Source organism: Anolis carolinensis, unplaced genomic scaffold (genome assembly GCF_035594765.1).
Source record: "Anolis carolinensis isolate JA03-04 unplaced genomic scaffold, rAnoCar3.1.pri scaffold_12, whole genome shotgun sequence".
Classification (NCBI taxonomy): domain Eukaryota; kingdom Metazoa; phylum Chordata; class Lepidosauria; order Squamata; family Dactyloidae; genus Anolis; species Anolis carolinensis.
The window spans coordinates 10,063,470-10,090,666 of NW_026943823.1; the positions used below are offsets into that span (position 1 = coordinate 10,063,470).

The 27,197-nt window shown below is 39.7% G+C and overlaps 2 protein-coding genes and 1 long non-coding RNA gene across 5 annotated transcripts in view; 2 read left to right on the forward strand and 1 right to left on the reverse strand.

Moving 5' to 3' along the window:
* LOC100566500 (connector enhancer of kinase suppressor of ras 2) overlaps positions 1-13,133 on the forward strand; it is a 296,823-nt gene extending 283,690 nt beyond the window's left edge. For both annotated transcript variants that reach the window (XM_016995041.2, XM_008114641.3), the window contains exon 24: positions 1,282-13,133. In XM_016995041.2, the coding sequence (XP_016850530.2) occupies positions 1,282-1,497 (216 nt within the window). In that variant the 3' untranslated portion in view covers positions 1,498-13,133. The remainder of the gene's footprint in view (positions 1-1,281) is intronic.
* On the reverse strand, positions 2,498-15,823 carry LOC107983083 (uncharacterized). The gene is made up of 2 exons (XR_001730532.2): positions 15,668-15,823; positions 2,498-2,860 (listed from the first exon to the last, which is right to left on the reverse strand). It is a non-coding gene; the product is annotated as an uncharacterized LOC107983083 (long non-coding RNA).
* A 34-nt stretch (positions 15,824-15,857) lies between these two features.
* Positions 15,858-26,731, forward strand: apool (apolipoprotein O like). 2 transcript variants are annotated; one of them, XM_003223356.4, is made up of 9 exons: positions 15,858-16,012; positions 19,882-20,004; positions 21,385-21,504; positions 23,262-23,316; positions 23,445-23,543; positions 24,169-24,260; positions 24,498-24,611; positions 25,799-25,967; positions 26,162-26,731. In XM_003223356.4, the coding sequence occupies exons 1-9, from the start codon at positions 15,887-15,889 to the stop codon at positions 26,257-26,259; spliced, it is 996 nt and encodes a 331-aa protein (XP_003223404.2). In that variant the 5' UTR covers positions 15,858-15,886; the 3' UTR covers positions 26,260-26,731. The 2 variants fall into 2 exon arrangements, with proteins under 2 accessions (XP_003223404.2, XP_062819886.1); XM_062963816.1 differs by lacking the exon at positions 15,858-16,012 and adding an exon at positions 18,783-18,807.
* The last annotated feature ends 466 nt before the right edge of the window (positions 26,732-27,197 follow it).

The following is a 27,197-nucleotide window of genomic DNA, read 5'->3' on the forward strand; positions in this document are numbered from 1 at the left end:
ACCCCTGTTGCTTCTGCTTCCCATTCGAGAGGCAATGCAGACTGGTCAGAAGTGAGAACTATCTCACTGATCAGATCTGACAATGAGGGGTTTTGGACAGGACACAAAGGGACAGAGCAGAAACGCCTCCCCTGACATCTTCTACCTGCATGTAACGCACATTAAGTCTAGTCATGTCCAACTCTGGGGGTTGGTGCTCATCTCCATTTCTAAGCTGAAGAGCCAGCGTTGCCTGTAGACGCCTCCAAGGTCATGTGGCCGGTATGACTGCATGGAGCGCCATTGCCTTCCCGCCAGAGTGGTACCTATTGATCTACTTACATTTGCATGTTTTTGAACTGCTAGGTTGCAGAAGCTGGGGCTAACAGCAGGAGATCAACCGCTCCCTGAATTCACCTTGTTTTCCTGTTATTCCCTCCACCCTTGACCCCATCGTGGAAACAACCCTCCTTTATGATATGGGAAGGGGGAATAACCAGCAGAAATGGGGGAAATTGCAGACCGAAAGGTCCCAGGTTCAAACCCTGGGAGCGGAGTAAGCGCCCGCTGTTGCTCCAGCTCCTGCCAACCTAGCAGTTTGAAAACATGCCAATGTGAGTAGATCAATAGGTACCGCTCCGGCAGGAAGGTAACAGCGCTCCATGAAGTCATGCCGGCCACATGACCTTGGAGGTGTCTACAGACAGCGCCGGCTCTTTGGCTTAGAAATGGAGATGAGCACCAACCCCCAGAGTCAGACATGACTGGACTTAACGTCAGGGGAAAACCTTTACCTTTACCTAAAATGAACTATCCTTCTCTCTCGCGCGCGCCCCCTTGTGTCCTCCACCTGGATAATGGAACATTACCTGATAATCTTATAAAGCAATTGTTCTCAACCTGTGGGTCCCCAGATGTTTTGGCCTTCAACTCTCAGAAATCCTAGCAGCTGGTAAACTGGCTGGGATTTCTGGGAATTGTAGGCCAAAACACCTGGGGACCCACAGGTTGAGAACCACTGATCTACACTGTTATTTATTTTATTTATTTACTGTGTCAGAAGGGTTGGTTCAACCTACAGTTTGCAAGTAAAACTGAATGACCATATCTCAAAAGGTGACATATCACAAATGTGTGTCCCCAACGTGAAAAGTTTGGAAAGCTCTGCTTTAAAGCATTCCCAAAAGGGACTCCCAGGGGACATCCAGTCCGCCCCCTTATTCTTCCAGACAGGAATGCAAGCAACAGCGCTGTCAGTGGCAAGAACATATATCTGACCTGTCTTGTTTTGACTGTTGGCAGGCAAAGGAGGGAGACCTTGTCGTGATCAACAACCTCCTCCATGACCCCAAGTTGACGTCCAAAAAATTCAAAGAGTGGAAAGTAAAGAACTATGAGTTTTTCCTGGACATTTGTGAGTACGGTGCGGCTCTCAAAGCCCAAAACGGGGCCTCTGAACTCGCAGCCCCGGCCCCGCTGCTGACACACACTCATTCCTTCATCGAAACCCACGTCTGACAGGATGTAGCACCGGGAACACTTTTGGGGCAGGGAAGGCTGCGGGGAGGGACCGTGGGGAACCCATTGTGACAAAACACTGTAACCTGTGTAAATAATGTACTCAGCTGTATTGTAAATAGGTTGGATAAGAAACTAGTGCCACAGGATGCCTACTTGCATTGCATGATAAGACAGTCTTATTTTCTTTGGAATTCTTTTGGTTGTTTGCTGTTGGGTTCTGCATTGGAACAAAGCAGTGCAGACAGCATTCGCTGGCGAAACACCCCAGAATATTCACGAGTACTGTACTAAAGTCCGGATGGAGAGATAACGGAGCTCTCTTGTGATTTTATATATGTAGATATGACTGTGTGTCACTATATCTATGTATATAAAATGGAACTTATTTTTTGAAAAACTCATCCTCATAATCTCCCGTACCCTTTGCTTTTATTCTTTTTTTAAGGTATGGAAATGTAAAGCATTTTTTTAAAAAAACACACACACACACTCAAAGAAAAAAACCAGAACTGTATCAACTGTATTACAGTAGAGTCTTGCTTATCCAACATAAACGGGCCGGCAGAACATTGGATAAGCGAAAATGTTGGATAATAAGGAGGGATTAAGGAAAAGCCTATTAAACATCAAATTACATCATGATTTTACAAATTAAGCACCAAAACATCATGTTTTATAACAAATTGACAGAAAAGGCAGTTCAATATATGGCAATGTTATGTAATAATTTCTGTATTTACAAATTTAGCACCAAAACATCCCAATATATTGAAAACATTGACTACAAAAACATTGACTGAAAGGCAGACTGCGTTGGATAATATAGAACATTGGATAAATGAAGGTTGGATAAGCAAGACTCTACTGTATTACTCAAGGAAGAAAACTAAACCCTCAATCTTAAAATCTTTGCAGTAAATTGTAGCTACACAAAGAAGGCTAGAGTCACATGGAAATGGTAAACAAACAACCCCTTTTTGGTGTGCCTTAAAATGTATAGTGTGTATACCCAGGAAAACATCTTTATTTCCCCCTTTGCCACTCCAGGCACAACCTGTACATGCCGTTGAAATGCTGTGCTATTTTATACAATACCGTGCCTGCTTCTCAGAAGAAGGATGGGCCCGAGGAAAGTGTGTGTCTGTTTGTGTATATCGGTGTCCCGCGCACAGGAGAGGGTTGCAAAGCTGCTTGGCGTTGCTCTCAAGCAATGCGCCTCCAAGTTGTTTGGACGTATGCCGTTTTGGGGAACGGGGAGGTCCTTTTCTGAGATCGTAGTTGCTCTTCCGGCGCTCAGCATTTATCCACTGTGAATTTAGTGCCACAGACCTGTGAACCCACGACGTTCTGACATTGACTTCTGAAACAAAACCACGGAAAAGTCTCAACTGGAAACTGGTTATTTACACTGAGTGACATCCTTCAGATATATATGGTTCAGGGACGGTTGGACTGAAGGCAACTAAAGGATCACTTTTCAGGAATTGTTCTACTGTAGCAATTACACACACAGTAACACACCCATATAAACACAGAATAACAGATGACCTGCAAGGGGTTTGTGTATGTATGCCACGCCTGGAAGTAAAAATGAGCCTGTGGAGCATTGACTTGTTAGGGCCTTTCCACACAGCCATATAACCCAGAATATCAAGGCAGATAATCTGTCACCCCACTGATCGCCGGGGTTGATTCGGATAATCTACAATGTCTGCTTTGAACTGAATTATCTGAGTCCACACTGCCATATAATCCAGTTCAATGTGGATTTTATACAGCTGTGTGGAAGGGGCCATAGTCTGCTACCAGCAACAAGAGATGGTTCAGGACATTTCGGTGCCTTGCGGCAGGAAATCAAATTGGTTACATTTGTGGTAACCAATAATAATAATAATAATAATAATAATAATAATAATAATAATAATAATAATTTATGTACCCCCAGATGGCCAGCTAGGCATATATAAGAATTTCATTTTAAGTATTTTTTTATAAAATCAAATTAACCAATATTCTTAGAACTGGGAGAAAGCAAACTGACAGTCGTCCACGCCCTATGGTTAGTTTGCCTTATTTATTTATATGTATTTATATCCTGCCAGAAAGATCAAGGCAGCTTTGCTTTCCTCCAAGGAGCACACAACGGTCCTCCTTGCATTTTTACCCCTCTCAGTCCCCTTGGGTGCATCTGTGCTGTAGAATGGATGCAGTTTGACACCACTTTAACAACCTTACCGGTTCATGCTATGGAAACATGGGAGTTGGAGTTTGGTGAGGCACCAGCTCTTTTTTGGCAGAGAATGCTAAAGCCCTGGTAAAACTACAGCTCCCTTGGTTCCATAGTGGTGAGCTATGGCAGTTAAAGTGGTGTCCAATTGCAGTGTAAATGCCTTCCTTGTGAAATAAGCTGCTTAAGCGGCTGAGGGGGGAAAGGAAGGGGTCTGAGGCTGTGGGAGTTGAAGCCCAAAACACCTGGAGGGCCAAAGTTTGCCCATGCCTGGTATATACTCATGTATAAGCCGAAGCCAGTTTGGACGACAAAATTATGGATACTGAGGGAGATACAAAAGAGGTTACATTAGGATCGCCCCTGCTGTAAAAAATTAAAATAGCATATTAGGATTATACGAGGGTTGAATGAAAAGTAATGCCTCCACCTTCATAACTCAACAGATGGCAGTCCTGGTCTGCGGCAGGTGCTGGCTTGTTCAGTAGACTCTCCTCTACAGTTCCATTTGGCAGGAAGCCTTAGCATTGAGCAGTTGTGTTGTTAAAGTGCTAAGTATGGAACCCTGCACAGACGGTCGGTCAATGCAACTTAAGCAACATGCAGTCATTGAATTCTTGACAGCAGAAGGTGTTACCCCAAAGGAGAAAGGTGTCACCTTCATTCTCATAATGCGAGAGGAGTTTCTGGCAAATTTCAAGTCTGTGCGCTTTCATTTCAGGCATCAGCATCCTGGGTACCCATCATGCACAGATCTTCCCATAGCCAAGCAAAGCAATAATGTGACCCACACGTTCTTGTGAAATGCCGATGATGCTTGAAATTTCTCTGAGTGATACGACGATCATCCTGAATCAATCTGTCAACCTTTTGCTTGTGAACTCGGGTGGTTGCTGTCACAGGATGTCCAACTGTTTGTCATGCAAGTCAGATGTTTCCACCTCAACATCTTTAAACTTACTCGCCCAATGAGGCACAGTACTCACATCAACACAAACAGCTTGTATTATCTGATGAATCTCCTTTGGGGCGACACCTTCGGCTGTCAAGAATTCAATAACTGTGTGTTGCCTAAGTTGCATTGACCGACCATCTGCGCAGGGTTCCATACTTCGCACTTTAACAACACAACCGTTCAATGCTAAGGCTTCCTGCCAAATGAAACTATAGAGGAGACTCTACTGAACAAGCCAGTACCTGCCGCATACCAGGACTGCCATCTGCTGAGGAGTTACGAAGGTGGAGGCATTACTTTTCATTCAACCCTCGTAGCTCACCTTTGGTTGGCTGTGCAGGTTTTCCAGATTTTGAATATAGGAAGGGGGTGGATTAAAAACAGCATTCTGGAGGTCTTTTTCCTGAGTTCTTCTGGCACCTTTTTTGCTACTTGCGTGGGTTTGTGCCAAAGAGGTAGTTGCTGTTTGAACAAACAAGTCATCATCAAGCAACGAAACCCGCATTTGTGGGACTAGCTCAAAGTCCCGGTAGCTTTGAAAATGTGCAATATGAAAATACCTAAAAGTCTGGCTGTTCTGCAGAAAGGGGCAAACAAGGAACATTTGGTAAAGAAACGTCCCTCAAGTACAAGAAATGCCTCCCAAGTGTGATCATCCTGTCTCTGCTCTAATAATACAACTATTTATGCACCGCAGTGATTTTGGGAGAGAACGCTCCTGGAAGAATGGTGCAATTATGCTCCTAGTATCCCGAGAGGTCTTGTATTGTGGAATCAATGCACTGCGCTCTTAATTGTATATGGGTAGAACATGGGACTAAAATGCACGCAAGCTTTCATTTGCTGAAATACATTTTTAAAAAACTTCCCTAGTGGCTTGCGTTGCTGCTGTGCTAAACAGTACAGTAACTAAAGCCATTGAAATAGTGACAGGCTTGATCCCAATCATTGATCCCAATCTTAGGACAGGGATAGGAATCATGCAACCCTCCAAATGCAGATGGAGTTTGCAAGATGCTACCCATGAGCCAGTTTTTAAAATCTAGTTATTTAATAAAAGGCTTTTCCCAAAGAGGCAGAGTTGTACAGGCTTTGGTTCTAAGAAAATGTCCAACTTTTGGAGCTATAAAGACAACCTTAAAACTGTGGAGGAATTGCCTTCTGGAACGAAGGCAGTGTTTTTGATGCTTCCAAGGAGGAAGGCAGGGCAACTTCACTCCATACAGTGTGTCTTCCAAAACATGCTGCCAAATATTTTCCAAGAACTGTTGTTCTTTCCCACCCTCCCAATAAATTGCGGTCAGTACAATGTGTTGTCGAAGGCTTTCATGGCTGGAATCACTGGATTGCTGTTAGTTTTCCGGGCGGTGTGGACATATTCCATAAGCATTCTCTCCTGACGTTTCACCCACATCTATGGCAGGAATCCTCAGAGGTTGTGAGGTCTGTTGGAAACTAGGCAAGTGGGGTTTATATATCTGTGGAAAAATGTCCAGGGTGGGAGAAAGAACTCTTGTCTGTTTGACAAGAGAAGTCAGCCATAGCAGAGCACTTCATGACCCAACCTGGACAGAGCATATTATTTGAGAACACAGAAATGCTGGACCACTCTCACAACCACTATGTCAGACTACATAGAGAAAGCATTGAAATCCACAAGCATGTGGACAATTTGAAAAAAAAAAAGGGGGGGGGATACAATGAAAATGAACAAAATCTGGCTACCAGTATTTAAAAACCCAAAGTTCAGGACAGTAAATAAAGAACAACACTAAGAAAACAGAAGAATTCCAGACAGGAAAGAACCACGGCCAGCTAACACCTTCCAACAATGGATTTCCCCAGGCAGGAAGCAGCCAGGCTTTGAAGCTACAATGCTACTTAATGCTAATCAAGGTGGCCAATTGCAACATTCACACTTGCCTCCAACAGACAAGAGTTCTTTCTCCCACCCTAGACCTTCCACAGATATATAAACCCCACTTTCCTAGTTTCCAACAGAGCTCACAACCTCTGAGGATGCCTGCCATAGATGTGGGTGAAACGTCAGGAGAGAATGCCTCTGAAACATGGCCATACAGCCCGAAAAACTCACAGCAGCCCACTCCGTCCATTGTGCATATTCTGTTCAATGGCCGAATTTGGGTTTTTTCTGGTCTGAAATGTTTAGACCACTTGATAGGCTCCATCGACAGCATAGTTAAAGGTATTTTCTCTCTATTTTAACAGCCTAAATTGAATAAAATAAAAGTACTCTGGTTTTCAAATGGGATTTTCAATTTCCTTACACTGTACTGTATATGCACTTAAAATCTAACCCCAATTTCCTTGAAATATAAGAAACGAGTCGTAATATAAATAAGGATTAAGATATCTCACATACGTTCATATGTAGGAATGAATTAATCGCACTGTAAAGAGAAAAAGAATGATCACAAAATTTATTTTTTTAAGAGGAAGAGAGCATGGGATGGATCCAGCCTTAGTAGCACTTATTGGAATTACGTCCGATTTATTTCATTTTGAATGAGGTCTGAATAACCCCCTTTTAAGCCCGACTGAAGCCCTTATGTAGCTCTCAAACATATCAGTGGGTTTTGGGGGGATCCTGAAGAATCAAGCCGAGAATCACCTTTCAGACAAATATGGAAACAAGCATTTTTAGCTGAAAGAAATGTCCACTTTTCATGAAGTTATCAAACTGAGCACTATTTTGTGTGCAATAAAGCTGCTACCTATTTAATATGTGGAGTCTTAGTGGGTGGTAGAGGACTGGAAAGCCTTCCACACAATACAATTACAGCACCGTGACACCACTTTAACTGCCCTGGCAATTTGGAGTTCAAGAAGCAACATTGAGATTTCCCAGCTTCACCAAACTACAGGTCCCAGAATTCCATAGGATGTTGCCATGGCAATTAAACTGGAATCATCGTGCTGCAGTGACGTAGTGCAGAAGAACCCTTGGCTAAAAGCCAAATAGTGTTATGGTCTTGTTTTGCTAGAGCAGTAGTTCTCAACCTGGGGGTCCCCAGATGTTTTTGGTCTGCAACTCCCAGAGATCCCAGTGTTAGGATTTTTGGGAGGCCAAAAACATCTGGGGACCCCAGGTTGAGAACCACTGCACTATATTAAACCACAAAACCTGTCCTGAAAACTTATGATCATCCCATATTCTCAGGCAACGAAACCTGAAGCATTGCCTATGAAAATGTGTCTTCATTCAAATATAAATCCTTCTATGACTGCTTTCGAACTAGTTTCGTTGTCAAGTCTTTTCCCCAAAAATAAAGTCCTAATTAGAGGGAGAGGAATAATTGTTTTTATCCAATTGCTGCCAGTTAGAAGGCTAATCTCTGCCCACTCTCCTAGCAACCCACTCAGCCCAGGGGACAGGCAGAGTTAAGCCTCACTTAGGCCTCTTTCACATTGCCTATAAAATACAGATTATCAGATTTGAACTGGATTATATGGCTGTGTAGACTCAAGGCCCTTCCACACAGCTATATAACCCATTTATAATCTTATATTATCTGCTTTGAACTAGATTATTTGGACTCCACACTGCCATATAATCCACTTCAGTGTGCATTTTATACAGCTGTGAAGAAGGGGCCTCATATAATCCAGTTCTAAGCAGATAATATAAGATTATAAATATAATATGTAATAATTACTGTGATATAATAATACAGAACAATATAATCTCTAAAATCAGGACAGTAAATAAGGACCAACACTCTGAAAGCATAAGCCACAGCAACGCGTGGCCGGGCAAAGCTAATTTTATATAAAGACATTGAATATTCTTGGACAGCCGCAATGACTATCAGGGTTCATCCATACTATAGAATTAATGCGATTTGACACCGCTTTAAGTGCCATGGCTCAATGCTTTGGATTTCTAGGACTTGTAGTTTGGTGGGGCATCATCCCTCTAGCTCCCAGTATTGAGCCATGGTGGTAAATGCTCTGTCAAACTGCATTAATACTACAATATAGATCAGGCATGGGCAAACTTTGGCCCTCCAGGTGTTTTGGACTTCAACTCCCACAATTCCTAACCGCCGGTAGGCGGTTAGGAATTGTGGGAGTTGAAGTCCAAAACACCTGGAGGGCCAAAGTTTGCCCATGCCTGGTATTGATGCACGCTCATTCATTGGGAGAATGCATGTAGAGGCTGTATAAATGAAATTGTTTACATTGGAAATGGTGGAGAGAACTGGGATGAGGACCCGTCTGCACTAGTATTAAAACCTCTTTGACACTGAAGCTGTACTACAAAAAAACCCTCTCTTTGTAACTCTGTTAATTGCAGGGCCATAGGGGACTCTTGTCTGATGTACTGAATAGACTTTCAATAAGACTTGTGCAAAGAGAGCCTTTTTTTAGAAGCCTAAATGTATGAATACATACAACACCCTTATACTACGGCTTGCACTTTACTTGCATATAAACTGTGAAGTAGGCTGTAGTGAGTTTATTTTATTGTATGGGTATATCCAGGGGTTGAAGTAGCAAAGCAACAGTACTGTATTGCTGGCTTTCAATCTCTCGCTGTTAAAAATGTCTCCACAAGACTGTTTCAGAGAGTTGAAGGTAATATGGGAAAGCCATTATTTTCCTGGGGTTTGCACACTCATTTATTTTTCTTTTTTAATCCCATCACCATCTTGGGTGAAGAAGTAAACCCAAGACGAAGAAAATCCTAGATAAAACCCAGCAGTGATATGTTGGGTTCTGCCAAATAGCTACAGTAGAGTCTCACTTATCCAACATAAACGGGCCAGCAGAATGTTGGATAAGCAAATATGTTGGATAATAAGGAGTCATTAAGGAGAAGCCTATTAAACATCCAATTAGGTTATGATTTTACAAATGAAGCACCAAAACATCATGTTAGACAACAAATTAGCCAGAAAAAGTAGTTCAGTATGCAGTAATGCTATGTAGTAATTACCGTATTTACGAATTTAGCACCAAAATATCACAATATATTGAAAACATTGACTACAAAAATGCGTTGGATAATCCAGAACGTTGGATAAGCGAGTGTTGGATAAGTGAGACTCTACTGTATAATGAATTATATTAACTATCGACTAGCCCTATGAACAACCTGGATTCAAGTCCAGCATTCCTAAATATGGGCTATATGGCACTGGCTGGGGAATAATACCCGGAATGCTGCTTGGTTCCCAACTTGAAAGAAGCTCAACCATCAAGGACCATATTTCAAATAACACTTTGGTTGAAGGAGGACATTGTTCCTTAAATATAACTTTGAATTACATTATATACTCATGTATAAATGTAGAAATGTGAGTCAAAAATTCAACCCCCCAAAAATCTGGCTTTCAATCTCTTATCGAAAAACAAACCTTCTCTTGAGTAGAATGGCAAAAGGGAAGAGCTGAGTTCATCCTCAGAAAACCTAAAACAAGCCAAGGTCGTTTCTGCTCTTTTTGAATGTTTAGATGGAAAAGCATTGGTGCTTTCCAGTCTCTGCATGACGACCCTCGATTTATCCATGGGTTGATATCAGAATACAAAATTTTGTCACCTAAACCAGGCCTTGAGGCCGACTTATACATTGAGTATATACGGAAAGCCAGTTTGTGACAACTTCCAAGTTAGTAAACAATTGTTTGATCTGTTGTCGAAGGCTTTCATGGCCGGAATCACTTGTTTGTTGCGAGTTTTCTGGGCTGTATGGCCATGTTCCAGAAGCATTCTCTCCTGATGTTTCAACCACATCTATGGTAGGAATCCTCAGAGGTTGTGAGGTCAGTTGGAAACTAGGCAAGTGGGGTTTATATAGTTGTGGAATGTCCCCGGGCAAATGTAAATGTTGGACAGTAAATAAAGAACAACACTCAGAATAATCCTTTACCGGGTCCCAATTGGTTTCTTTCTTTGGTAAACCTTGGCTTGGAGATAACCAATATGTAAGTTTGTCCATGTTCATCACCTCCATGACTTTATTTAACCACTCCTCCTTATTTGGAATCTCCTTATTTAAACAAATGAAATTGGACCCTATCTGCTGAATTAGATTCAATCTTCAAGACTGTTGATGACAAAGGGGATGTGGTAACTTACTAGCTTTTTAAGGATATTCAGACATATAAATACACAATATATACATGCATATATATATATATATATATATATATATATATATATATATAAAAATTATGATGAACCAGCTAAAGTTAGATGGAAGTCAATAAACTCTTTTTAAATTTTTATTTTATTTTATTTTTATTTTTTTATCCCTCTTCTTGTTTTTTGTATATCCTATTTCCTACTTTTCTATAAAAAATAAATGTTCTCCCACTTTCGATGTGAAAACTCTAATATTTGTTAACTTTTTTTTTCTTTTCCTAACCTCTAATACAAAATTTTCAATAAAAATATATTACAAAAAAAAGAACAACACTCAGAAGACAGGGGAATTCCAGATAGGGCCAGCTAACATCTACCAATAAAGGATTCCCCCAGGCAGGAATCAACCAGACTTTGAAGCTGCAAGGCTATTAAATGCTAATCAAGCTGGCCAATTGTAACATTCATACTTGCCTCAAACAGACAAGAGTTCTTTCTCCCACCCTGGACATTATTCCACAGATATATAAACCCCACTTGCCTAGTTTCCAACAGACCTCACATCCTCTGGGGATGCCTGCCATAGATGTGGGCAAAACATCAGGAGACAATGTTTTTGGATCATAGCCATATAGCCCAGAAAACTCACAGCAACCCAACAGTTTGATCAATTCCTTCTCCCAATCCTGATCTGGAGGAAATGCTCAGGCCATAAAGTGCCAGTTCAGACATCAACCGCAAAACAAGAGAGAAAATGTCCTATTCGAGAGCCAAAGAAGGAAGAGGAGAAAGGAGATGGATATGGATATGTCCCTACAGGCCTCTTACTCTCGATCTTCCAGATCTTCGTTTGGAAGGTTTGCTGAATGTAGTCATTTAAGACTGCGCTTGAAAAATAGTAATGTTTTCCTTTTCTTTTCCCAAGCACCTTCAGCTCTCTGCAAAAGCTATCATTAGTCTCTTGTTGCGAAAAGGTCAGATATGAGTGTACTTGGAGAGAAAAGTCCGCTCAAGTCTAAAGTCAGCTTACTGTCGTTGACTATGGGGTCCCTCCGTGGTCTTTCTTTTGTAAATAAACAATCCTTCTAACAACTTCTGTAGCAATAGGAGGTTCTAAACCAAACTTTCACTTGGACTGTTTTCTTTTTCCCAAACGACGACAACAAAATCTCGAGCGCCTTGTATTTAAAAAGAGAGAGAGAGAACCTATGTCTTCGGAGCATTTTTGTTTACATGATAATATGTATATATAAATATACATATATATTAGAGGCAGAACTGTTATTTATCACACTTTTTATGTTGTGCGTCCTTCTTTCTAAAAGTCTTTTCTGTCACTGAGAAATATTTTCTATAAATGGAGAAAAATGTATCCGAGGGAGTTCCCCGCACCCGTCCTGAAGCTTGAAGAATGAAACCGGTTGTGTGTGTTTTACCTATGTAGCTGTGCAAGAAAACCAAAATGTGATATAAACTCATAAAACCAGGGAGGAATTTGCTCAATTGCATCGCAGACTATGGCTTGCCCTGTGGTTTGAAAGCTTAAGAATACATTCTTTATATATATTTTTTTCCATGGGGAGAATACCCCCCTTATCCTCATATTGAGCTGTCACCATTCTCCATCCCAGCCCAAGAAAGATAGAGAGGAAGAAAATGGATTTATGGTACAATCCTGCACATTTCGACTCCAAAGTCACTCCCATTGATTACAATGGAGCTTGTTCTCAATGACCTGAGTACAGGATGGCCACCTTGGGCAGGTAAACCTCAATTTCAATCCCTGGATAATAACAACAGGTTCATTTGTGTCCCTTTTTTCCAGTTTCACCAAAGTCCTACCTTGAGAAGTGATCCACTGATTGATATAAAACTATGAATGTTGGTTTTCCTTTCCTTCTTTTTTAAAAATAAAACTCAAAACTCAGTTCTCTGTGAATTACTGTACTTGGCTGCATTTGTTTTCTATCACGGAATAACTTGTTGATTATAGTTTTTCATTTTGCGTGTCTACAATGAGAAGTGATGAATGGAGGAAAACTTTCACTGTGTGTTGCTCACTGGGCATATACCTCATGGTACATTGCACAGACGTGTAAGTTGTAAGTTGCACTGCAACATTATAAAAGGAACATATTGCTCTTTTTTCAAAGATATTAACTTATTTAAAAATATATATAGACTGTACATTATTGAAAAAAGGACATTTATTCTTCCTAAATCCAAAAGTAGCTTTTGTTTTTGTTTTGTTTGTTTTTTTGTTTTTTTTGGGGGGGGGGGACGTCGTAAAACTTCAGTTGTTGATTTGGACTTCAATAAAATGAATTCTCTGCACTTTAGGAACTTCTTGTCTTCCTTTGTACTTTCTGGTCTTCAAGAAAACATTGATAGGTAAAGGTTTTCCCCTGACTTTAAGTCTAGTCGTGCCCGACTCTGGGGGTTGGTGCTCATCTCCATTTCTAAGCCAAAGAGCTGGCGTTGTCCATAGACACCTCCAAGGTCATGTGGCCATTGGCATGACTGCATGGAGCATCATTACCTCCCCACCTATTGATCTATTCACATTTGCAGGTTTTCAAACTGCTAGGTTGGCAGAAGCTGGGGCTAACTGCGGGAACTCACCCCACTCTGCAGATCTGAACTGCCAACCTCTCAGTCAGCAAGTTCTGCAGTTCAGCGGTTTAACCTGCTGAACCACCGTTGACCCTTGCTGCTTACTTAATAATTCACAATGAATGGAAGATTTCTCATTTTAATGTACCCAAACATTGCTTCCAGATTTGGCGGATCCCTGAAATACATTGTAAGTAAGTAAACAAAGTAAAACCTTATTTCTATCCCGCCCTATTTCCCCATGGGGACTCAGGGCAGTTCACAACATAAAAGATAAACATCCAGTGCCGTAAAATACGACAACCGACTTAAACAATTCAAAATAAACATAACATTCAACAAGAAAGCAAATCACATGAAAACAATAATAGTAAATTACAAGATGTTAATAAAGTATAGTTAAGAGCCTTGTCTAAAATCCATTCCTTATTTCATAGTGCCAGGTCTTTAAACACTGGTCAATATTTACACATCTGATGCATTGCAGATTACGGATTTGGTAAAACACGATATTTTCCATGCCTGATTCTTCAATAGATTTTATGTTGATTAATTATGGCAGACGGACAAATATAATAATAATATTATTCTCAGTGGTGGCTCCTCGGCTGTGGAACGCCCTCCCCAGTAACATCCGGCAGGCCCCAAGTCTTCTGGGCTTCAGGAAGAACGTTAAGACATGGCTTTGTGCGGAAGCATTTAATGAATAAGTACTATATTGACATGGTCTGAACTAAGGTCTATGTCAGTGATGGCCAACCTATGACATGCATGTCAGCACTGACATGCCTAGCCATTTTTGCTGACACGCATGGCATGCAGATTGATTGGATGACTATGTATTTTGTGGCCAAATTTGGTGTGATTTGGTCCAGTGGTTTTGTTGTTTACTCCATGGGAATTATGCACATTACATATATATATATATATATATATATATATAAAATTCTATTATTATTGTAGTATATTATCATATTATTACTATTATATTATTATTATATTATTTATTGTTCATGACTACATTGAAACTAGAATAGAGAGAAATCAGTGTGGAAATTGCAAGAGGTATCATAGATTGTTGTAATATATAACTGTATTTAATAAATAAAAAACTATTTACTACCACTATTTCCATGTACAACAATTATATATTTTTGTTATTTAAACTATACATATTGCGAAATTATGGTTTGTTTTTTTTCTCAAAGTGACACACCACCCAAGTCATGCTAGGTTTTTTGGGGGGTGAATTTTGACACACCAAGCACAAAAAGTTGCCCATCATTGGTCTATGTGCAAGGTTTTTTGGAAGAATGGAATTAAGTAATTACAGTAGAGTCTCACTTATCCAACAGAAACGGGCCGGCAGAATGTTGGATAAGCAAATATTTTGGATAATAAGGAGGGATTAAGGAAAAGCCTATTAAACATCAAATTAGGTTATGATTTTATAAATTAAGCACCAAAACATCATGTTTTACAACAAATTTGACAGAAAAAGCAGTTAAATACGCAGTAATGCTATGTAGTAATTACTGTATTTACGAATTTAGCACCAAAATATCACGTTATATTGAAAACATTGACTACAAAAATGGCTTGGATAATCCAGAAGCTTGGATAAGCGAGGCTTGGATAAGTGAGACTCTACTGTATATGCTTTTAAGCTTGAATAAAGTATTTTATGGATTATTGTCAATGGTTCTCAATGTGTTGTTGTTTTTTACCGATTTTGTTTGGCATTGAATTTTGCCGGTTGTTGTAAGCTGCCCGAGTCCCCTTGGGTAAGAAGGGCGGGGTAGAAATGTTGTAAATAAAAGTAATTAAATAATTGTCTTACTTGTCTCTCGAGATGGATTACAGAAAATTAAAACGCATCAAGATTGTAAAAACACCACAAATTCTATAAAACCCATCCATACAAAAGATACATACAGTAGAGTCCCACTTATCCAATGTAAACGGGCCAGCAGAACGTTGGATAAGCGAATATGTTGGATAACAAGGAGAGATTAAGGTTATGATTTTACAAATTAAGCACCAAAACATCATGTTATACAACAAATTTGATAGAAAAAGTAGTTCAATACGCAGTAATGCTACGTAGTAATTACTGTATTTAAGAATTTAGCACCAAAATATCATGATGTATTAAAAACATTGACTACAAAAATGCGTTGGATAATCCAGAAGTTGGATAAGCAAATGTTGGATAAGTGAGATTCTACTGTATTAAAACATAGTCCTATAAAATATATACTAACCAGTTTGAAACAATTTGAATGGGTTTGAAGGAAAGAAACACCGCCTTTCGGGCCAAAGGACAGGAAAGAAGCTGTTGCTAGGTGAAGTGGTCCTCCGTTGCTAGGTGAAGTGGCCCTCGGGTGTCACTGGGATACATAGAGAAAGAGAGAGAGAGAGCTCCGCCTCCTGGTGATGACGTTTCCTTCTCTCCTTCTCCGATTGGGCCGGCGCCATGCCCAATGAGTGGCGGCGGCTGTCCCTCACGTGTGGGCGGGGCTTGGGCTCCACCAATCCTGGTCCGCTATCTTTTTGAAGCGCCGCCTCCTGATAATGACGTCACCTGTGGGGCCAAGATGGCGGCCAAGGTGAGTGGCAGCGTCGATTGCAAGGCCTCTCAGTGTTTTTGAAGCCTTAACGAGACAAATGAAAGGGACGTCGCGAGCATGTGCAGAGTGGGAAAGGAGACTGGGTGCATCTACACCAGTTACAGGCAAATTTGGCCCCTCCAGGTGTTTTGGACTTCAACTCCCACAATTCCTAACAGCCGGTAGGCTGTTAGGAATTGTGGGAGTTGAAGTCCAAAACACCTGGAGGGGCCAAATTTGCCCAGGCCTCATCTACACTGTAAAACAAATGCAGTTTGGTCCCACTTTAACTGCCAAAGCTCAATGCTTTCAGATCAATCAAAGTTTTTAAAAAACTACAGCTCGCCATTGCATAGCATTTAGGCAGGAAAGTTTAAAGCAGAGCTAAACTGCGCTAATTCTAGAGTGCAGACGCATCCCCCAGTTTGACTTTTGTTTCACTCCCTTTTACCCGAAATACTTCGAACCAGGCATGTTTTGAAATTCTTCCTAGTAATAATAATACATTTTATTTATTACCTGTCACTCCTGGTGGCTCAAGGCAGGGAACAACAAATTCAAAAACACATGAACATTTTAAATTCAATAAATTCCATAGATAAAACACACACACATATATTTGTATACGCATACTTGTACCAAACACAAATACAGAATTGACATAGAGTAGCTATATATAGCTGTGTGTATATATATACATACATACACACACATACTTATACCAAAACAGATATAGAATTGACATATAGTAGCAATATTATATATATAGACACACACTTGTACCAAAACAGGTACATAATTGACATATAGTAGCAATGTGTGTGTGTATAGTACCAAAAACATATAGAATTGGCATATAATCGCAATATTATATATATAGACACACACTTGTACCAAAAGCAGATACAGAATTGACACATAGTAGCAATATTATATATATATATATATATATATACACCAAACACAGATACAGAACTGACATATAATAACAATATTGTGTGTGTATGTGTATGTTGTATAATTCCTTTATATTCCACCTACACTTTGTATTTTTATACATGATATATGAAATAATTTTGTGCGTTGCACACAATATTTTTTAATAGTTTCATGAAGGAAGCAAAGACAACACTGTTTCAGCCACTGATAGGGACCATTTTGGAGTATTTTGGATAAGGAAAGCTTGCCCTAAACTGGCCATTGGAGAATAGATGGTTGTGGAGACAAGAAGGTTCCTAAGCATGTACAAAGCACCTTCACTTTTGCATTCATCCTCGGAATTGCAAGGGAAGGGTCTCTAAATATATGCCAGAGAATTGGATAAATAATAATAATAATAATAATAACAATTGTGTTCTTCCTTTGACCAATAAACAACTATTATGAATGGGCACTGTATAAACACAATACTGGCCCACATCAGGCCTTGGTCTGCTCTGGCGGGCCTTTCTTATTTTTTGGTATATAAAACACAAATCAAAGCTTTTATAAGGATCAACACTTTGAAAATGAATTTGCTATTTATGGAAATAAGCAGAAGGAAGAGAACTGTGATAAAGACTTAAAGCCCCCGATTGAGCTTTTCCAGATGCAGTGAAAACAAAGCCATCTTTTTAGGTCTGGCTGAGCCTTGTGATTTTAATGGGATTTCTTTTGCTGAATAAATCCTCCTTTTGAATAATGGCTTCAGAGTAATTGCTGGGCAGTGAAGTGATGTACAGAAGCGTCCTGTTAATCATTGCACAGTCGACTTCAATAGACATTGCGCTGCAAAGCAATTAGTGCCAGTCAAGAACAGAGCTAATTCCAGAAGCCAGTGCACAGTTGCTAACCTTCTGAACACTGTGGAATGTATTTCTATACTGTTTATATAACTTTATTTAACAGCCTTCCCACTCAGTTTTCAAACATGTTGCATAGAGAAAACTAGATTCCTCAGTCATTTTTGATATGGCAGTGCACACAATAGGGCAGATGGAAAATTATAACTCTATGTGTTGTCAAAGGCTTTTATGGCTGGAATCACTGGGTTGCTGTGAGTTTTCTGAGTGTTCCAGAAGCATTTTTCCTGACATTTTGCCCATATCTATGGCAGGCATCCTCAGAGGTTGTGAGGTCTGTTGGAAACTAGGCAAGTGGGGTTGATATATCTGTGGAATGTCCAGGGTGGGAGAAAGAACTCTTATCTGTTTGAGGCACTGTGGATGTTGCATTTGTTACCTTGATTAGCATTTAATGGTGTTGCAGCTTCAAAGCCTGGCTGCTTCCTGCTGGGGGGAATCCTTTGGGATATGTTAGCTGGACCAAATGGTTTCTTGTCATTTTTTTAAAGACAGAATCTCATGAAGAAGGGCAGAAAACACTTGTAGGTTAAGAATGTTGAGGTTTTTTTGTTTAGTTATTAGGTAGAGGTTAAAATATTAGTTGAATAGTATTGAAGTGAGCAACGCTTGTATATTTGTGTTCCTTTTTGAAGGGTGAGAAATCAATTTTAATTTTTTTTCTGCCTCTGAGCAATGATGTTGGGGTAGATTAGAGTTTGTTGTTAGAATTTTATTTTGTCTTTTTGTTACTTGTTTTGTTTGTGTTGTGCAACTATCAAAATACTTTTAAAAGAAATAAGTACCAAAGAGCTTGTGAGCATATCATAAATATTTGTGAAAAAATATATTTTCAGTTTATAGGTCAAGGAAACATACTTACAAAGCTCAAAATGAGCAGCTTGCCCAGTATCCAGATACATGTAGCAGGGAGATTTTTCATCCTGAAGATTTATTGCTAATTCGAACCAGGAGGTTTGTTAAAATATCTTTCTGTATGTGTCTGATTTGTACCACTAGTTGCTTGAAGTTGCAATCTCTAGTGGGCAGGCAATAGTGCTTATTTAGAATTGTAGATACAAACCATTTTTTCCCATCATGGGAATTCTGGCTTAATAAACCTTGATGCAGACATGTAGCCGGGGGGGGGGGGGGGGGTGCTTGAAGGGCATCAGCCCCCCCCCCCTGAAATTCTCAGGATGGTCCGCGAGAAGGCCTTACATTTATTATATAAACTGTTATGTTTATTCGTCTCATGATCAGATCACCATGCTCAATATATCCCATATGCATGGGGGTATTGGGATAACCTTACAAAAGGTTTGCTAGGGTAGATCCTCTCTCACTCAGACTCAGCCCCCCCCCCCCCCCCCCCCGAAATCAAAATCTTGGCTATGGGCCTGCCTTGATGTGAATGATGAACAAAATATTGAAAAGCTTTTTTGTTCCTTCTGCTCTTCTCTCTTCATAGGAGCAGGTAAAGGAACCATTCACATCAAAACTTAGAATAGTAATTAAGTGTGTAAGTTAGTTTATAAATCCTGGTTTGTGTTGCCATATTAATAACCCCAAGCAAGGCTATCGAAAGCAGGTTTAGACCACAGTGGAAATTGTCAGGGGGATTGCAAACTTCTAATATTTTGTACCAGCTCCCATTGAAAATGTCCAAGCTTTTGGTTGTCCCTGATTCTGGGTTTGGGAGTAACACAAAGGCTGAATCCACACTGCCATATAATCCTGTTTCTGAATCCAAATTATCTGCTTTGAACTAGATTATGTGAGTCTACACTGCCATATAATCCAGCTCAAAGTATCTGGATTCAGAAGCTGAATTATATGGCAGTGTAGATGGGTACAAACTTCCTGGTTTCTTTGACTACTGATGTTAAGGGAGAAGTCAAAGAGGAACAGAAGGAAACAAGCTGTTTGAACAAACTCATTTTCATCATATGAAGCCACAATTCCTACCTTAATGTGTGAATGCAGCTGTTTTTGTTGATGTCTATATGAATTTTAGCAGATTAATGTTTGTTCTTGATTTCCTCCAAGCCTCTGCTCCCCATACAGATGGCAAAATGGGCTGCTTTTCCAACGACATTGGCTTTTGTGCCTTTGAAAGTCTGTGCTGCAACTGAGGAAGAACCAAAATCCCATCGAGTTAAGGCACATCAGGTAAGCTTTGTAAAACCGCTTTGAGCTTTGAAAAACCAAATGGATGCACCTAAATGTGGGGAAGATTCTCCTGGCTATTAAGTTCAAAGGATATTGTAGCAAAATTGAGACAGTGGTTATTGTACCTAACTCATCAGCTCTGATCGGTGATGAAGGATGATGGAGAACAATATATGACAAAGAGGAAAGAATTAAAAATAATCTTATAGCCTGGACATTATTGCAGAGGGATCTATAGACTGCCATTGGCCACAGATGCAGGCCAAACGTCATTGACTAGGCTGTTGGGAATGATGGGAGTTGTAGTCCAAGGCCCCGTCGTCTCCTTCTCCCTCCGTCTGTGTGTATTTCCGTGTAGAAGACTTCCTCTTCCTTTTTTGCACTTCCTTTGCTGTGCATTTCTCAAAACTTGAGACTGAGACTTTCTTCCGGAATATATATATATATATATATATATATATATATATATATATATATATATTTTACACAAGGAAGGCATCGGGACGGCCCCCTCCCCCATTTAAAGGTGCTTTTGTTTGTTTGTTTGTTTAGGATTAAACTTTCACCTGTACAACGTTTCGAGGAAGCAAATAATAATAATAATAATAATAATCTTATAGCTTGTCTATCTATCTATCTATCTATCTATCTATCTAAACTGTCATACTTTTAAGGTCCTAAAATTCTCTAAAGTGGCTTCAGCATTTCCCAAAAGTGAGATCTTTAAGATTGCCATTCATGATGTGCAAAATGTTTACCTGGATCTTTGAAAGAATAGCTCTCTAAACTACAGCACAGTGGGATGAATACTAGGCATTCAGTGCTTAGTGCACTATAAGCTTTTCTTAGATGGTTGTACTTTAATAGCAGCATTTTTCATTTGTCTCTTTAAAATGTCTCAATGATATAACTGCATTATGACTCCCTCAAAAGTTGGAAGATATAAAGAATAGATGAAAAGACCAAACTGCCATCCTTCTGCAATTTGCATGACATTTTGTGTTATATAGTTTTAGACAAAGAGAAAAAGCAGAATTGTTGAAATCTTTCTCTCATTGAAGCATGGTCTTGAGAAGCGGTTCTGGTGTGAGAAGAATAGAGCAGGTCTGCAGCAGTAAGCCTTCTTTGCTTTTATCTACTCATCATGCTTTGTGTGCAGAGCTTCTGTGTAAGGTCTAGAATCTATGACAATGTGCATAAATAATTGTATGTGCATTCAGGTATCATGCATACTATTGTTATTATTATCATCACTTTAATACTTATTTGTACCCTGCTTTTATCTTTGGAAACCTGTTTCAAGATGTTGAAAGTTTCCTGGTCTTGTCCTTCTTTCCCCAACTCCAGCCTCTCACAATTTCCATGCTCCTTCCCTTCCAGCTTCCCATTTACAATGCGCCACCTCTTGAATCAAGGTATATTGACGAAAAGCCTGGGCGCCTGCAAAGTGCAATTTCATCAGTAAGAAAGACAACAAGTTCCTACATAAATGGATGCAAGGTAAGAATATGAGATGAACAAATAGACTGGGAATTTCCCCATATGTGTTGATTAACCACAACACATATGGAACAGCCACAGTTTTTAATCTGCTCAATTATATATTCAGTTAGATTCCCAGTATGTTTCACATTCAGGTTCTTTTTCATGCTCAAAATTACTTTTTGAAGAGCCCCGTGTTCTTCTGAAAAGCTCTCCTGAGCTTAAAATGCTGCAGAGCACATAAATTTTAGACGTTGGCAGTTGTACTTACTCATTTATGGCACTTTTGACATTGCCTTCTTGCTAACAGGAAATGAGGGGCAAGAGGAATAAACACTTCTTCTGTCTTAGATTTGAATTTTGTACCTGTATCAAAATTTTGAAATACTGGTTCAAGCTTTCATTACTTTAATTTCCAGAATCGCTTCCTTATTTCTTTTGGTTCCCTAAACCTAGGAGGCTAGTGACCTCTTGTGGTGTACATTCAGAACAATGGTTAAGTGTGAAGACTTTTTCCCTAGAATTATCCAGTGGTGTGATTTGATATCCAACTCCAATTGGAGCTTCCTTTCCTCTCTTTCCATAGACTTTCATTCTGTTCCAAAGGGTTTTCCAAACTGCTAGAGTTACACCACAGAAGCCTAGACAAACTAGTCTGTTATTCCAATATAATTCTGCACATTTCTTTACTTGCTCAAGAGCTATAGAACAAATCTGCAATATAGCAGACTCTTGTTTTTGTGGGGGCCTGAAAGGAGTAGAACTCCAATGAAAAATGAAAAACAAAAATGATATTTACTTGAGAAAACAGCTCTCTGGAAACCTCTAGGTCCTCCAAAGCAACTATGTCTATATGTAGAGCTTCCAAAAGCAAATGTTTTAATCAAATCCTGCAAAAGCTAAAATGTGTGGGGCTGACTGCAGTCTTTATTTTATCTTATTGTATATTGCTGGGCTTGGTCCCCATGTGAGCCGCTCCGAGTCCCTTTGGGGAGATGGGGCGGGATATAGGCAGAAAGTTATTATTATTTATTGTTTGATTGATTCTGTAAGGCACAGAATTTCAGTTGGAGAATAATTGCAGAGCTATGTTAAACCATGTATACACCTACAGTCTTTTTATCTAACAAGGTTTACATTTTCTGCTGGTGTTTGAAAATGCAGTACCTCAAAATGTGGTGGCCTCCTATAGGGCCTTGCTTCTTAAACTGTGGGTCTCAACCCCAAATGTGGTCCTCTTTGCTCAGTGTTGGGATTACGAAATATTTGGCAGTGTTAAAAGTTTCTGAATGCCACCCATATACACAAATCTGCGAGCAACAAGGTGCAGTATTTACAGTGGACTCTGCATGAGATGCTTCAGCTGGAAAACCAGCCTATTTAAACAGCCTAGCAAATTATGATATATTATCAGTAAATGTTGGGTTATTATATACCTATTTTGTATATCTATATACCTGGGGTTATGTAAATACTTCTCGGCTGGAATGGGATCATGAGTGGAAAAGGTTTAAGGAACCCTGCTATATGGGAGGGGTTTGTTAAATAATAGCATCTGTTTTTGTCTCTTCACATATATTTACATTTTCGGTGCAATTTCAGAAAGGGAACAGCATGGCATTCGTCTCTCTTCCCTTTCCTAAGATACAATGCTTTGGACACGTCCACCATCATCTTTTCTTTTTGTTAAGTTAATTGAGCTTTTGTAAATAAAATGTAGGGACTTCTTACCGCATTCCTATACAGACATTTTGTCTTTTATTTTGTTTGTACAGGATGCTTATCTTTGGGTCAAAAATGGAATAATATCTTCTATACAGTTTGGAAAAGGTGGGTGAGTATTTTCCCCTCAAAACATGCTGCCATAACCACAGACAAATGTCAAAATATGCTTTGATAATGCATCTGCTTTCTTTACTGTTGTAAATTCTTTGAAAATAATTCTACTTACTTTTAAGATTCGTATGTTTATCTGAAGAATCCACCTCCAGAATTTCTTCCCAAAGTTGGGGTGATTACAATTTCAGGAATGACTGGGGTCTTCCTAGCAAGGAAAGGTAAGGAGTTTCTTGTTCTCCAGGTATGGGTTGAACATCCCTTATCTGAAATGCTCTGAAATCAGAAAGTAGCTGAGATAGTGACAGCTTTGTTTTCTGATGGTAAAGGAAGTAGGCTTGTTCTTTGCTGCCCAGGAGACTAGAGCTCAATAGACCAATGGGTTCCAATGATAGGAAAGGAAATTCCAGCTGAACATTAGGAAGAACTTTCTGACCGTAAGAAGAGCTGTTCAGCAGGGGAATTCTCTGCCTCTGAGTCCAATAAAAGCTCTTCTTTGGAAGCTTTTAAGCAGAGGCTGGGTGGCCATATGTCAGAGGTAATTTGATTGTGCTTTTGGAATACTTGTATTTGCATATACAAATATTCAAAATCCAGAATACTTCTAGTTCCAAGCATTTGGTATAAGGGAAACTCGACTTGTAGTAGCTTCCTATTTAACCTAAAACAGAAAGATGTTGCCCTAAATGGTCTGTCACATCCCCTGGAAGCTTCCATTGGCCCAGTTATGTATTTTAAGGGACAAATAAATTACGGGGGCACAGAAAAGCTGTAGGGTTACATACAGCCCGCTGTCTTCACTTTGCCCACCTCTTACTTCAGTGATTTCCTTTTGGTTTTCTGCAGGTTCTAGATTAAAGAAAATCGCTTATCCTGCAGGACTTTGCGCATTGGGGATATCACTCTGCTATCCAGCCCAGTCAGTTATTTTTGCAAAGGTAAGTTCGCTAGGAAAAGTGAATTGTTGTCATACTTTCCGGGGTTTTGTTGTTGCTGTTGTTTTAGAAACCTCCTGTTAATAAAAGTATAACATTTTGGTTGAAAACCTCTAATAGATTGCCATCTATAATTCCATTGCTGGTTGAATGAGGCAATTTTATTTCAGAAGTCAATGATTGTGACTATGTTTGAATATCTTTAAAATGTATACAATAATGTTTCTAAAATTAAACTAGGTAACAGGCGGGAAGGTTTATGCTGCAAGCCATAAAACGTATGAAGCAATAGGATCCCTGTGGATGAAAAAATCTCCTGCAGAAGTAGGACTTGCCCAGGAAAAAGATACTCAGGTAGGTTCTATTATAGAAAGCTTGCTTTAGTGACACAGAGATGCATGTTCTCTCTTCCATATTGTATTTGAAGCACTTGGGAAGAAAGCATTACAAAAGTCATAGCACCTCAGTTCATAAAATTTTACAAACCCAGTGGGTTTTATTGTTAGTAAAATAAACTACATTAGATTGGTTTGGGGAATGGAGTATACTCCACATATGTTCCCAAACTTCCATTTGTTAGAGTACCATGCTGCCAACACATGCCACATTTTCCAGGAATATAAGCAAAAGTTCCAGCCACAAAGTATCTTGGCTAAATTTAGAACTCAGTTTTTAAAAATATGAATCAGCTGACATATTAAATTCATATAAATTTGAAAGTATAGGAAGATACTGAATCCTATTGTGTCATCTGGACCAGTATTGCTTCTCTGACATTTGCTCCCTAGAGTGTCGAATTTATTTATTTATTTATTTGCAGTATTTATATTCCACCCTTCTCACCCCGAAGGGGACTCAGGGCGGATCACATTATGTACATATAGGGCAAACATTCAATGCCCATAAACACATCGAACCGAGACAGAGACGACAGACAGACAGACGCAGAGGCAATTTAACCTTCTCCTGAGGGGATGTTCGATTCTGGCCACAGGGGGAGCAGCTGCTTCATCATCCACTCTGATAGCACTTCCTCATTCCAACGTTGTAAATTAGTTAAACTTGCCTCCCCACTTTTATAAGTGGTACCTTATTTCCTACTTGATAGATGCAACTCTCTTTCGGGTTGCTAGGTCAGCAACGAGCAGGGGCTATATTTTATTTTTAATTGACGGGTACTCACCCCGCCACGGGCTGGCCTTGAACTCATGACCTCATGGTCAGAGTGATTTATTGCAGCAGCTGTTTACCAGCCTGCGCCACAGCCCGGCCCCTGCTGTGTAAGACTTTCCCGTCAGTTCCTCCACAGTCCTTGTAATAAAATTCCAGGAAATAACTCTCTCGTAAGTCTTTCACACAGTATGTAATTTTTAGTATTTTTTCAGGCCTCTTTTTACAGTGGAGTTTTATTGTTAACTATTTTACATTTTGATATGTGAGTTTATAGAATTTTTGCAATGTTTGTATGTTTTGACTGTGCTGTGACCAGTTTCAAGCCATGAGGAGAGGCGGGTAAGAAATAAAATTATTATTATTTATAGGAAGTTGCAAAGGCGCTTTCAAGGACACCGCAGAATATCTCAAGTGCTCCCAAGGTCATCCGGGAATCAGAAGGAAAAGCATTGGCAATGCAGTCTGATGCAGAGAAGGCACTTCGCCGGGAAGAAGCTGTGTCTTTGGCAGAAGGGAAGGGGTCCACTGTCAAATCAGGTATCACGGACAAATTAGAGCCAGTGTTAAGATTTTCCTTTATTAAGAACTGCTGTTATTAATATGGAGCATGGGGCCAGAGCAGGCATCAGTGGTGGAACTGTGGCAAACACTTGGGATTCTGAGATCCATTTGAGAATGCTAGTTGCTAATTTGGGCGCTGGATTTATTACTATCAACCGTGTGTTTTACAGATGTGCTGAAAGCCTCAAAGTTTAAACCAGATCCCAGGCTCATGGACCATGGCCAGTCCAGTCCAGAAGATGCAGATCTGTACAGCACCAGAAGCTAACATATCAGATTTCAGCCTTCAGGCAATACTTAATGATGGACATTAAAATGGGAGTGTTACGGGATTAGTCATTGTACTTTGTTATTTGTGCAGACGTTTCCTTAACTCCACTTTTTACAACCAATGTATTTTCTTTGTTTTGCCACCCATCTTTTTCTCATTTCCTATTGTCAAAATTGTTTTCTAGTTTTGGGGAGGGGTTATTGGGGGGAGGGTTTTTCCCCCATATAATTGGCCTTCGTAGTCAAGTTTCAGGTGATACTGTCATGACTGTTTAGTAATTAATGCAAATTATATATAAAATAAGGTTTGGATTCGTAGGCCCAGCTAGAGTAGACATGGCCCGTTTGGTGAACGATGAGTACATCTCATTGATTCAGTGGGTCTACTTCATTCCGATGAACAACAAGATTAAAGCCTAGATTTTTACCTTGCTTTTGCATAATAGTAATTAAACGATATTAAAACATTCTTTCCCTTTGTACTGAACTATGAGCTTAACTTACATTCCCTAACATTTTGCTAACAGAAAAAAAGGGTAGGGGAATAGTAGTAATTCAAGTTGAGTATTTCTTATGTTTGGGATCAGAGGTGTTTTAGATTTCAGATCTTGGAATATTTTCATGTTCATGGTCTGAGAATTTTTTAGGAAAAAAAATGAGTGCAATTATAATTTATTGCTGACCTGTGACCCTCCAGGTGTTTGGGCCTCCAGCTCTCAGAAGCTCTTACTAGCTAGCTCAGTGTTCAGGAATTCTGGGAGCTGAAGTTCCAAAAGGTTGAAGAGGGTTAATCCTTTTGAAAACAAGCTCCTTGTGCTTGAATGCAGCGATTCCAGCGTTGCTTCCCCTCTTCATAGCAGTGGAGAAAGCCCTCAATTGAGAATGTATTCAAAGCCCTCGTTGCAGGGCTTTGAATACCTTTGAGGTGGGTTTTGA

Bases quoted from the DNA above. Each gene is read 5' to 3' on its own strand.
- apool (XM_003223356.4), top strand. From the start codon at position 15,887: ATGAGTGGCGGCGGCTGTCCCTCACGTGTGGGCGGGGCTTGGGCTCCA. The intron at 16,013-19,881 runs GTGAGTGGCAGC...ATTTCCTCCAAG, and splicing joins GGGCCAAGATGGCGGCCAAG to CCTCTGCTCCCCATACAGAT. The intron at 24,612-25,798 runs GTAGGTTCTATT...TATTATTTATAG, and splicing joins CCCAGGAAAAAGATACTCAG to GAAGTTGCAAAGGCGCTTTC.